This window comes from Belonocnema kinseyi, chromosome 9, assembly GCF_010883055.1.
Source record: "Belonocnema kinseyi isolate 2016_QV_RU_SX_M_011 chromosome 9, B_treatae_v1, whole genome shotgun sequence".
In the NCBI taxonomy this organism is placed as follows: Eukaryota; Metazoa; Arthropoda; class Insecta; order Hymenoptera; family Cynipidae; genus Belonocnema; species Belonocnema kinseyi.
This window is the reverse complement of record NC_046665.1, coordinates 75,566,246-75,580,036: the sequence shown is the minus strand read 5'-3', so window position 1 is coordinate 75,580,036 and position 13,791 is coordinate 75,566,246. Positions and strand designations below refer to the sequence as shown.

The following is a 13,791-nucleotide window of genomic DNA, read 5'->3' as shown; positions in this document are numbered from 1 at the left end:
AGTTTTAGGTTCCGACGTTTTTTTTTCCAGAATAATCAATATGTTGTCTTAAAAATTTGGGAAATGATAGCGAACATGCTAACGGACGTTCCCGCACACTTTATTTGTGTATTTTTTTTCAACAAATTTTTTGATATTGCTAACAACGTGTGTACATTTGGAGGTTATGCATGTTACAATTCTCCTGTGCGTTACTTCCAAACTACACAATATTTTTGGCCGAAAACTTTGGACTTGCAAATAAACATAGTAACTAATCTCCCGGAACTAACCCTTTTTGCAGGCAATCAAAAAAAGTTTATTTCACAAATAATTTCCAGATTATCGGAAAGGCAAAGATGAAAAACGACGTAATCTCAAAATAATACATATGCATACAATTTTTATTTAGCACAATACATTTTTTTGTTATTATCCCTCAAAAAAGAGTCCGGGTACATCCGTTATGATATTTTATAGCATCTCCGAATTCAGTTTTTAAAAATTTTCATTTTTGTGGAAAAAAGCCGGGGAAACTGTAAGTATCACATGCCCTTAAAGTTCTGTTATGGGCTTAAAATAGTACCATAGGGACAAAATTTTTAAAATAGTTCCAAGATTGTGAAGAAAGCTCACCCGATCTGTGCATATGCGCACAACGTTGCTTAGTTCCTGTACGACTAGATCCACACATTTTAGACTTGGCTCCTTGAGCCTATTTATTTGCTTCTTGACTATAGCTTCAAAGGCCATATCGGGAGTGAAGAGTCCAACCCTAATACCTGCGGTGGATTCAATTAGACGATTATAAAATAAGAAGCCGATTTATGATAATGTGATAGAGAGGAAATTTAATAACGGAAATATAATTACCGTGGATATTTCTAATAGCGAAAGCAATTTCTCGTCGGAGTTCCTTCTCGTCAAATTCCATCTTGACGATTTCGAATGGGAAACGCTCGTGGAATAACCGATTGATTTTGGCACCTCCACTAAGTTCCATGGTGTTGATCTGTGCCGAACCGGAACCTTCGATAGTCCTCTCGAAATCCGATTGCAATTGCTGTATCATCCTTGAGAAATGAATAATTATTTTCTTAAAATTCTGAAATACTTTGAAATATTATGGGTAGAGAGCCTTGGATTGAATTAATCGATGCACTATTAGGCCGTCAAAAAGAAAACAGTCTACTTCACTCAAACATAGCTTCCAATTTACCTTCTTATTTTAATAAAAATTATCTTAGGTAATTGTTTATTTCAAAACTACACGATACGAATTGATCGTTAAAGCAAAGTTCTTGTTAGTTACTCCAACAAATGCACACAAATATTCATTTTACTTTAATTAGTTGACAATCTGACCACAAGTGACACAGACAACAAATTGGAGAATGCGGACTGCAATACAAAAATCCAGGGTTAACACAGAAGTTGGGTTTAAAAATTTTCAGACTTCCAAATTTTCACGGTAAACTTTTGACAAAATTCCAAGAAAACTTTTTTTTTAATCCAATCAAACCTACGGAATTTCAACAAATTATGAAATTAATTTACCAACAATTTCTTATGCAATTATTGATGAATAAAAACATTAATAGAAAAAATATTTACGACAAACTACAAAGTTCTATGAAAACGTCGTTTTTACAGATACTTGTAAAAATTATTGATTTTGTAATAGTTCGGAATAGAAAACTAAAGATTCAAATAAAAAAAAAGGCTATACGTATTTTTGCGATTTCTCAACAAACATTTGTTTATGAAGTTATACATATTTCAATTTGTTGTTTTGTTTTTCAAAAAAGTCCTCATAATTTCTTTAAATTTAGTAGATTTTATCGCCTTCTTTCGAAACCTAAGAGAAAATTTAGGAAATGTTCAAATTTAACAAAATTACTAAGGTTTTTCTGAAAATATCAAAATTCAAGTTTCTCAAAAACCCCACACTTACATTATTGGTCGCCTTTTTGTTGAATTTTTACTATCATAAGGAAAAGATCTTCTTAGTTTAATGCGGCCTTAATAACTTTTGTGGTAAGGAGAATTTTTTTTCATTAAATCGAAATTTCGCATTTTTCTTGCAAACAACGACAGATACGAAAAAATATTCTAAATTTCATTCATAAAAACTTGCACCATTTCTAAGAAAAATAAAGAATTCAATGTTTATGAAGGGAAAAAATTCTACAGCCCGCATCAAACTTATACAAGATCTTTTTTATATGGACAAAAATTAGTAAAAAAATATATTTTTTTAAGTAAAAAAAGGTGGGATTTGCCCCTTTTTACAAAAAATCCCCAAACTTTTGCAGTTCTTGAGCTTGTTTTTTGAAATTTTATATATAATTATATATTTGATCAAAATTCAAAAACATATTTATTCATTTCTTTTATTATTCTGTGAAAATGAAATGTCTCTATGTGAATTTAGATTCACAATAATGGGTAAAACTCAAAGAATAAATTTAAATATACAACAACAAGTCTGTCCTTAATTTGAAACTGTGCACAGAAGAGCAATTTATAATATGGTCAATAACAGACTCGTACAGTTAGAAAAATGGCTGCTCCGCTTCAACTGCAGTTTTCCGAAAGAAACATTGATTCATTTTTTTTTTCTCAGAAATGGCACAAGATATTACAAATGCGTAAAAGAACTTTTTGCAAAAATTTTTAACTGTGCAAAACTATTTTTTGAACATTTTTTCGTATCTGTCATTTGCAATAAAAATGCAAAATATCGATTTTATGAAAAAAAATCCCCTGGCCATAAAAGTTATTAAGTCTGCATAAAACTCAGAAGATATTTCCCTTATGAAATTTTCAGAAAAACCACGAGAAAATCTACCTAAAAGTGACAAGCAATCGCAAAAATACATATCGCCTAATTTCCTCCAAAAAAAAGACACACTTTGTCCCCAAAAGATTATGTGATTTCAAGCGTAGAATCTGCCTAATTTGAAATTGATTCGGGTCTATAGTTTTTTTTTTTTTGTAGAAACTTACAAATTACTACAAAGATTTATGAATATTTCATTAAATATTTCTATAAAAAATGAGGAAAATACAGAATACTACGCTAATTATTTTTTTAAACTTTCTAATGCCTATATTAAAAAAATCATTTTAACCCGTGTATTTGATGTGAAACAAATTGTTATGCAATAAACCCTTTTTTGGAAAAATGTTGGACATCTAGTTCTTTACTTGCCACGCTGCAATTCTAAATCTCTATTTGGAAGTATGTATTCTCTGCTAGTTAAATTTCAACATGCAGGGAACACGCAATTAGTTATAAAAATTCTGTAAGGAGTGCAGAGTACCTACAGTAAGAATTGAATACATCTGAAAAATAAAAGAAAAAAATGTCTAAAATTTCAGGACCCTCCACCCATGAAAGAAGTATTCTAAACTGGAAAAGATCCTTCAGTTTTGCTGAAGTAGATCTTGCCCTTAAAATTAAATTTTAATTTACTTGAAATTAATTCAATTAATATGAATCATTGATCATTAATGACACATATGAGACAAAGACATAAATCAAATCTAACAGATATTAATTGCCTCCGATATTGAATCAAATTCGACTTACTGCAGCATAGCTTTTGTTTTGATGGAAGGATCATCTGGCCTGAAGTGTTTGTACTGTTCCACATCTTTTTCCAGTGTAAGCATCTGCTTTTGCAGTCGATCTCGCAAAGCGGGTAACGTGTCTCTAATGTGATTAGTTAACTGTTGATTGAGAACTCGCTGCAAGTACGGAGTTCCTAATCTGTCGGCTAAGTGTCGATACGAAGGATGACTGGAAAAAAATCAAATTCTGAAGCTATTAAACCTCAATATAAACTAAAATTTCATCAAGCAGTTTAAGTCTGAATAGCTCCTTACCTGAGAAAGAACTTTCGTTCAGCCGCCATAGCAGCTTTGATGTCTTTGCGACCCTCAATGTCCTTTTGACTTCTGTTTACTACTCCTATGTATCCTCTGCGCAGAGGAAGTAATTTATTCTCCAAAATGTCCCGCGCGTCAGTTCCTTCGTCCATAAGATCCAGCTTAGTGATAACACCGATCGTACGCACGCCTGAAAGTCAAAGACTTTTTTTATTCTTCTATACGAAATCGAAATTTATCCAGGACTAAAATTTCGATTAAAAATATTATCTCATAGACCAGAGGCGGATGATCCCTAGAGGACACAGGGGGCAATACCTCCCTCAGAGATGACCCAGGGAGAGGCAATCGAATGATTAAATTCATCAGATCGTTTGATTTTTTCCAAAAGTCTACCTGAAATCTTTGCCAAATATTTTAAAAAATTTTAATCTTTGGGAAATCATTGAAATTTTTGTCTTATATTTTTTTAAAAATTGGAAATATTTGTGAAATTGTTAAAATCTCAGAGAAATTATTTAAGTCCGTGAAAACTCTTTAATCTATCCGAAATCTTTGCGAAATATTTCAAATCTTTTATAAATATTTGGTACTATTTTTGAATAGCCGAAATTTTTAGAAAATTATTGAACTTTTTGTGGAATCTATTAAATCTATCAGAAATCTGTGCGAAATATTTGAAATCTTTGAGAAACCATCGAAATCTTTATAACATCTTTTTAAAAAAATTTGTATTGTGAACATCTTTGGGAAACCATTGAGGTCGGTGAAACCTTTGGAAATCTTTGCGGAATATTTTAAATATATTATAAATGTTTTATCATATTTTTGAAATTATTCATATCTATGGAAAATCATTTAAATATTTGTTAAATCTTTAAAACCTTTACGAAATATTTGAAACCTTTGCAAAATCATTGAAATTTTTATAAGATAATAAAAATATTTTTGAAATATTTGGTACATTTTTTAAATTATCGATATCTTTGGATGATTATTTGTGAAATGTTTTTAAACTATCCGAAATTTTTTCCAAAATATTTAAAATCTTTATGAAATCTTAAAAAAAATCATTGTATTTTTTGTATAATGTTGAGGTTTTTTAAAAAAAATATTTGATAATATTTGTGAAATTGTTTAAATCTGCAAAATCTTTGAAATCTTTGGGAAATCATTGAAATCTTTATAAAATCATTTAAAATTTTTTAATTGTTAAAATCTTGGGAAATCATTGAATTCGGTTAAATCTTTTAAATATATCCGAAATCTTTGCGGAACCTTTAAAATCACTGTGATATCTATGGAAAATCATTGCAATCTGTGTGAAATCGTTGAATATTATTTTTAATATATTATAAATATTTTATCATATTTTTGAAATTGTCGATATCTATGGAAAACCATTAAAATTTTTATAAGATATCACAAATATTTAAAAAATATTTGGTATATTTTTCGAATTGTTGAAATCTTTGGATGATGATTGAAGCCTTTGTGAAGTATTTTTAAACTATCCTAAATTTTTTGCAAAATATTTGAAATCTTTATGAAATCTTAAAAAAAAAATTGAATTTTTTGTATAATAATAAAAATATTTTCAAAATATTTTATAATATTTGTGAAATTGTTTAAATCTGCGAAACATTTCAGATCTTTGGGAAATCATTCAAACCTTTTTAAAATCTTTCTGAAATATTTGGAAATCTTCTAAATATTTTTGAAAAATATGTGACATTTTTGGGAAATAATTAAAACCCTTTGAAAATATTATTGAAGTATTTGGTATATTTTTGAAATTTTTAAAATCTTTGTGAAATCATTGAAGTCTTTATATAATCTTTTAAGCCTATCCAAAATGATTGCGAACTATTTGAGACCTTTTACATCTATCCAAAATCTTTGCGAAATATTTGGTAATATTTGTCAAGTTATTGAAATCACTGCGAAATCATTGACATCTTTGTGTAACATTTGAAATATATTGGTAATTTTTATGAAATAATTCAAGTCTTCTTGAAATATTTGAAATCTATCCGAAATCTTTACGAAAAATGTGAAATCTTTGAGAAATCATTGAAGTGTTTGTAAAATTCTTGTAAAATTTTTCCGAAAACTTTAGAAATCTGTGACATTTTAAAAATATTTTTTAAATATTTGTTAATTGAAAACTGTAAAATCTTCAAGAAATCATTAAAATCTTTGTGAAATCTCTGGAAAAGCATTGAAGTCTTTGTAAAATCTTTCAAGTCTATCCAAAATCTTTGCGCAATATTTAAAAATTGAAATATTTAAGAAATCATTGAAGTTTTCGTAAAATCTTTTAAATTTATCCGAAAACTTTCCGAAGTATTTCAAAACTGTGAAGTCTTTCTCAAATCTTTATGAAATCTTAAAAAACCTTTGCGAAATATTTTTTAAATATTTGGTAATATTTGTGAAATTATTGACATCTTTGTGAAATTTTTGACAATGTGAACTTTATACCTGTATTTATTGTTATTATTTACTATTCATTGTCCATTTATTATTATTGATGTACAATCTGTATTTACTATAATATTATTACACTACGTACAAAGTGTGTCATTCAATATAATAAGTTTCTTCTCCTGCCCCCATCTAGAGAAAAAAGGCTCAATCGCTTCTATTATAAGCTCAAAATATGAAAGAAAAAAATGTTTTCACCTTGTGGGTCAACCTCCTTGGCAAGTTTAAGGGCATCACTGTTTGCTAAGTCAGTATTGGCTGGGGTGACTGCCAATATTAGACAGTTATCACGCTTGGTAAACTGAAATATCATTCCTTTGATTTGTGCTTCAATATCCGCCGGCTGATCTCCGATTGGCACTTTTGTCAGACCAGGCAAGTCAATGAGGGTCAAGTTGAGTACTAGAAGTTAAAAATCAATGATTGATTTTGAAACCTGTGTTATTTTAAAGAGAAAGAAATGAAAACAATTTGTAAGTCTCACCATTAGGAGAATGTACTCTCAAATTTATGGGTATATTAGAAATTCCTTTGTTGCTGCCAGTAATTCTGTCCGTTTCCGCTTCAATCTCTTTCCGGACTTCATCGAAATCGGTGAATTTCTTCCCTTTACAATGCAGAAACTCGGCATGTTCTGAAAAAAAGAAAAAACAGTCCGTAAATATTACAGAACATCTCTGGACAATAATTTATTTGAGAAGCTAAAATTACACCAGTATCTCCTATCTTTCGAAATTTAAAAAAACTTCCCTGAATGTTACGCCTTTCTTCAAAGAAGTTCTCATTTTTACCTGATTTCTAGGCTTTACGTGACTTATGATTATGCTAAAAAACTATTGTTGGTCAATCATATCTTAAGAGTTGCTAAAAAAGCCCAATTTCAAAATATCCTGTCTTTTTTCTTGTCCATTTTTAATTGACTCTGAATGTTCTAAATTTTGCTTTATGCATAAAAATAACCTTATAAATAGGAGATCAATAAAGCTAATGGAAAAAAATGACACATTTAACGACAACAGTAATATAGAATATTATCAGGGGACACCCAGAAATTAAAAATAAAGAAATGCATAGTTAAAAGAATTAACTTTCAACTAAGAAAAAAAGGATTTTCAACAAAATAGTTACATTTTCAACGAAAGTGAATAATCTTCAACATAAGAAACGAATGCTTAACGAAAAGTTGATATTTCCAACAATAAAATTTTTTTTTTGTTTGATCAAAAACAGTTGAATTAAACAAAAAATTTAGAATTTTCAACAAATAGATCAATCTTCAACCAAAGCAAACTAATTTTCAAAACAAAAAGAGGCATTTGTAGCAAGAGTTGAATTTTCACCCAAGAAAGATTTTTCTGTCAATAAAGAAAAGAATCTAATACAAAATCTAAAATTTTCAAGCCAAAAAGAAGAATGTCCTACAAAAAGGTGAGCTTTTAAACCAAAAATAAGAATTTTAAACAAAAATTTGAATTTTCAACCAAAAACGACCCGTTATCAATAAAATAAATGAATTTTTAACTAGAAAAAAAATATTCTTAAGCAAATATTGAAAAGTTACATTTTCACTTAAAAAAATTAACTTTCAACTAAAAAAGAACGAATTTTCAACAAAATAGTTCAATTTTTAACCAAAGGGATTATGTTTTAACTAAAAACCTTAAGTTTTACTTAAAAATGAATCTCATACTAAAAATATGAATTTCAGATAAAAAACATTTTCAAACAAAAAAAATAAATAAATTTTTAACGAAAATTTTTATTTTAATTATAAATTATTAAAATGAACTTCAATATTGCGTTAAAAAATTTAATTTATCAACGAGTTCAATTAAAAAAAAAAAAACAGATTAACTTTCAACCATTTTGAGGAAGAGGCGGAGAAGGCTAGGACGGAAAAAGAGGTATGGAAGGTAGTAAATAGAGAAAGAAAAAGAAGAAAAAGAGTAAACCAATATATTGAAATGATAGAATGGAAGGAATATTTTTTGGATTTGCTAGGAGGAGTAGAGAAAAAAGTTGTAAAGGGAGGAAAATATGGTAGAGAAAGAGATGAGAAAGAGATGAGGAAGAGGACATTTCAAGGGAAGAAATAGTTAAAGTCTTAGGAATAATGAAGGATGGAGAGGCACCTAGTATAGATAAAATTCCAAATGAAGTGTGGAAATATGGAGGGGAGGAATTAGAGGAATGGGCATGGATAATGTGTAATAGTATATGTAACTATTTTGTCGGAGAGATTGAAGATAGAAGTTGAAGAAAAAAAGATCGAGTCACCGAATCAGACAGGGTTTAGAAAAGGAATGAGGGCAATGGACAACATATATGTTCTAAACTATCTAGTAAATAAGAGAATTAAAAGGGAAAAAGGGGCAATGATAGCAATGTTCATGGACAGGCGGCGTTTGACTCATTGGACCGAGGAGAAATAGAAAGTTATGATAAAAAAGGGGATAAGAGAGGAATTAATAGAGTATCAGAAATTTCTAGACTTAATTTATTAATATCAGACTTGGAAGAAGAAATGAGGAGAAAGGGTTTGGGAGGAGTTATAATAGGGAAGGGAAAGATATACTATATACACTGGCATACGCAGACGACACAGTGAAGATGGCAGAGGATGAAGAAGGGATGGCGGGATTAATTACAGGATTAGAGAAATACTTAGATGGGAAAAAGCTGAATTTAAATGTACAAAAGACAAAGATAATGAGGTTTAGAAAAGGAGGGGGAAGGACGAAAGAATGGGCAGGGAGATGGAAAGGAATAAAGATAAAAGAAGTCAAAGAATATACATATTTGGGATATATCTTGCAAACGAATAGAGATCAAACAGCTCATATAAGAGAAAGGATAAAAAAACAGCAGGGGTAATGAAACAGATATGGGGAATAAGAAAAAGAAGGTTAAAAAAATTGGAGAAGGAGAATGTGGTTATTTGATATCCTGGTATGGCCGGTATTAGGTTATGGAGCAGAGATATGGGGATGGGAAGAAAGGAAAGATATTGAGAGTTTACAAGAAAGGTATATATGGTGGACACTAGGGGCAGTCTGGAGGACGCCAGGATATATGGTGAGAGAAGAAGCGCAAAGGGATAAGTTAAGTATTAGAGCGGGAAAGAGGGCATGGAAATTTGAGACGAAGCTGAGGCAGGGAAAGAGAGGGGAGTTGGTGAGAAAGTGTTTGATGGAGGTAGAAGAGAAGAGAGGGGGGCGATCGAATTAACGAGATGGAAAGAAGAAAGGAGGGAGTTCTTTAATGATAGAGAAATAGAAGACGGGACTGGAGTAAACTATGAAGAATTGGAAAAAAAAGGAGAGGGAAAGACAATTAATAGAAAGATTGGGTATTTAGAAAAGGGATGGGGAGAGAGAAGGTGGACCAGAATAGCAAGATTTAGTTTGGGAAACGAGGTAAGGGTGAATGGGAGGAGGAAACATGGGAGCATGTATGGGAAGGATGTAGGAGAGGAATGGAAGATAAAGGAAGCTGGCAAGAAAACGTGGTTAAGATTCTAGGGGAAGATGGATTAGGAGAAGAATGGATGAAGGAGTTGGAGGGTGTTAGAGGAGCGAATGAGGGAGAATAAAAGAATGCACGTGAAAAAGGTAAATGGAGGTATAAAAGAGTGAAAGAAAAAGGAAACGGAAGTCGCTTAGATTAGAAGCGTGAAAATGGTAAGTAATGGTAAAGTAAAAGTTCAGTAGACTAAGATATGTTTGCGTTCTCCATGCTCTCTCTGGCTTGCACTCTCGCTTTCGTTCGCGCGCTCACTCGTTTGCAAGTCCCAAATTGCGCTATCGCGGGAAATAGAAATAAGGAACTAGATATAAGACTTTACGAAAATAATTGTATATATAGAAAGGATAAGATTGTAAAAAAATATAGATATAAACGGAAAGATTGTAAGGAATGGAAGTCATGTAAACCCTTAGGGGACACATTATGAATAAAAAAGAATTTAATTTTCAACAAAAAAATGAACTCTTAGCAAAATGGTTCCAGTTTCAAATAAGTAGAAGAATTTTGAACAAAAACAGATGAATTGTTAACGAAAAATGCAACAGTTGGCATTACAACCAAAAATGGTTTTAGTTTTAAACCAAAAACCAAATAGACAATTTTTCAACAAAACAGTTGAATTTTCAACCAAAAAGAATGGCTTTTCAACAAAATAATAAAATTAACTTTAACTTCAGTTTATCCAAAATTTCTCCTGACTTTCTCTGCCCAGCTTTAAATTCCCTAACTTTCTGGTATTCCCTGACCTGTAGCAACCCTGTATCTATATCAACTTAAAATAAGAGTTCATATCCCAAAGCAACATTTCTGTTCCAATCTTGTGTCAATGCACCCAATTTCCTACTTATTATCATGTAAAACTCACAGGAAGCTTGATAACTAAAACGAGCGTCAGTGGAGAAGGTATACATTGATTCAAACAAAGTATGTATGTACTTCAGGCGTTCTTATGCACTCGGATACATCATTTTCGGAAGCGCAATTTAAACAAAAATCTTCGTACAACAATAAATTCAACTGAATAATAAATCAATTCTACCATGAATGCACAGTTTAAAACGAATTCCTAAAGTATAAATTTCAATTTGGCAGAAAACCAGTTATTTTTAAATCACTAGTAATACGATCGTTTTCCAATGAGCAGGAAATAAATTCCTCGTGAAATTGAAGGGCATGGGTTAATAGCAGCAATAGCAAGTGCAGCATGCTGATAAAATATTTGATTCGCTGACAGGTCAATGGGTTAACAGTGTTCATTATGCACCGTGTTAGTGCTTGAATGGCGCAATATAGTGTAACTTACCTGATGCACTTTGTGGGATTCCAGGAAAAACTAGTTGCTAAACAACCATTCAACTAGTTTCGATTTAACCCATTGACCTGCGTCTCTTTAGAGACAAGGAAATTAACTTATGTCGATCGGAATTTGTAATTTTTTCGCTCAATTAAAATATATACACTGCCGTCCAAAAGATTTAGGCCAACTCTTTTTTTATGACTAAATAAATCCTTATAATTTTAATTATACCAAAGCTAAAAAAAATCTCTTCAAAATTTTGATTTTTTTCGAAATTCTGTATAAAATAAGCTCAGGGTGAAGCTATTTTCAAAAACTTCCGTAATGATCAACATTTTTCAATGTTCTTGGGGCTCATTTTGAAGTAATTTTTCATTGTATCGCAACAGCTTACGAGTATAAATTGTAAAAAATTTATTTTCGAATTGCAAAAACTTGAAGTTGTAATAAAAAAGTTGGAAAATTTTGAAAACATCTTATCTGTAGGAAAGTCAGAATAAATGTTAAATAAATATATATTTTGAGGAAATTACATATAAGCTTCATGATTATATGTTTCATATATTTTACAAAAATATTTTTGTTACCAAAAATAATATTGCAACTTTTGAAACTTTTTTGTCATAACTTCAAGTTCTTGCAATTAAAAAAAAAAATTTTTACGATTTATACTCATAATCTTTTATGATACGGTGCAAAAAAGCTTCAAAATGAGCACAAAAAATGGAAATGGAAATTTACACAATTTTTGCAATATCAATTTTCAATATTTAAACCTTTAAAATTTAAACATTCAAAAATATTCAAAATTGCATTATTTTAAATTAGAAAAATTGAAAATTGAACTATATTCTAAACTTCTCATTTAAAAAAATTGTAAAAATAAGACGTTTTTTATCATGGAATCCTAGCGTTTAAATATTTTGATTTAAATCAGTTAAAATTATTGTTTTAGGGGGGGGGGGGAGGTAGCACCAAAAATAACTGAATTCATAAAACCCGATAAGAAAATTAAACTACTATTGGTTTAAAGTTCATTCTTTTTATTTGAACGGTCCACTTTGGTATATTGTTGGTTCGAAATTCATCTCGTTCGGTTAAAAATGTCTTATATTTGGTTGAAAATTTAATTAATTTGTTACAAATTTCTATTTTTGGATGAAGATTCTTCTCCTTCGTTGAAAATGTATTATTATGAAAATTCAACTTTCTTATCAAAAAATTTACTTTTGTGGTTTAAAAATTGAACTATTTGGTTAAAGTTCAACTATTTAGGTGAAAATTAATCACTCTTCCTTCAAAATCCAACTACTTAATTGTTAAAGCAACTCTTTAACTAAAAATTAGGTTTGTTAACAATTAGTCCTTTTGTTTTGAAAGTTCATCTCTTATGGTAGAAAACCTTTTTTGGTTTGAAACTCAACTATTTTGTCGAAAATGCAATATATTTCGACTTGAAATCTTATGAATTTAAAGGCTTTCATATTTAAATTATTATGTTCTCAATATTAATTTTATTTAGCATAACTTATTCCCCTATTATTTCCTATTTTCGTGATAAATCACCCTATATTCCCTGTTTTGAGAGAAATTTGAAATACTATCCTAATTATTAACAAATGCAAACGATACACATGTAAAAAGTTAAATTTTTAATATATAATTTGAGTTTGTACTTTCTAAATGAAAATTACTTCAATAACCATTGCTCAATTTTAAAATATTAATTTTTCTATCTTCGTTATTCAATTGGAAACGTTTTTAATTAATCACTGGCGTTTAACTAATTGTGAATCAGCGAACATCAAATTAATTAAATATGTAAAATAAATTATAAAGCTTTAAATCGAAAGTAACAATTTAAAAATAATTTCACTTTAAACAGATTGGTTGTCACTCTTAAAGTAGAGTTTCTCACATTAAATTATTATTCAATTTTAAATATCGTAGATCCATTTTTAAATGTTAAATTAACTTATTTTACAATTAATCAGCTTGAAACGTTTAATTATCAAAATTTATGAATTTCAAACACTTTAATATTTAATTATTTAAGCCTTAAAAACTGTATTTAAAATTTTCATTATTTAAAACTGAAAGAGTAGAAATTCAACAAAAAAATGAAAATTTTGAAAAGTGAAGGACTTCCTACTTGAAAAAGTTTAAAATATAGTTTTTCTAACTAAAAGCAAACTAAAATCGAACTCATTTAACCATTTCCCCAGTTTATGCTGACTCAAAAAATAAAAAAAAAAAACGTTTTCAAATTAAATCATTCAGATCATCATCAAATAAAAGGTATGGGAAAATCTAGTTTGAAATTTCTAATATAATTTGATCCATTTCACTTTCTCAAGGTACAACGTTTTATTTTGGCGCTGTCGAGTTTTTATTAGGCTAAAATTAAGGTTAACCAATTTTACCGACTTCGGGGCCTGATCAACACTCCGAAAAAAAGAAAGTCCGTTAAGGGCATGTGACACAGCTAAATACCTATATTACCGATCACAGTTTTTCAGTTCCCTGAATGTTCTTTTGAACTTAAGAACTTTTTTTGTGAATAAAATATCGAGCTGAAACTTTGGGAAATGTATTAGAGTACAATAAAG

The 13,791-nt window shown here is 29.6% G+C and overlaps 1 protein-coding gene across 1 annotated transcript in view; it reads right to left on the bottom strand.

The window, feature by feature from the left end:
* Window positions 1–13,791, bottom strand: part of LOC117180593 (dynamin) — a 61,441-nt gene that overhangs the window by 34,572 nt on the left and 13,078 nt on the right. Inside the window, exons 3-8 of the mRNA XM_033373086.1 lie at window positions 6,845–6,994; window positions 6,559–6,762; window positions 3,871–4,063; window positions 3,575–3,784; window positions 853–1,052; window positions 616–761 (exon numbers count right to left, since the gene is read on the bottom strand). Of these exons, the coding sequence (XP_033228977.1) occupies window positions 616–761; window positions 853–1,052; window positions 3,575–3,784; window positions 3,871–4,063; window positions 6,559–6,762; window positions 6,845–6,994 (1,103 nt within the window). The remainder of the gene's footprint in view (window positions 1–615; window positions 762–852; window positions 1,053–3,574; window positions 3,785–3,870; window positions 4,064–6,558; window positions 6,763–6,844; window positions 6,995–13,791) is intronic.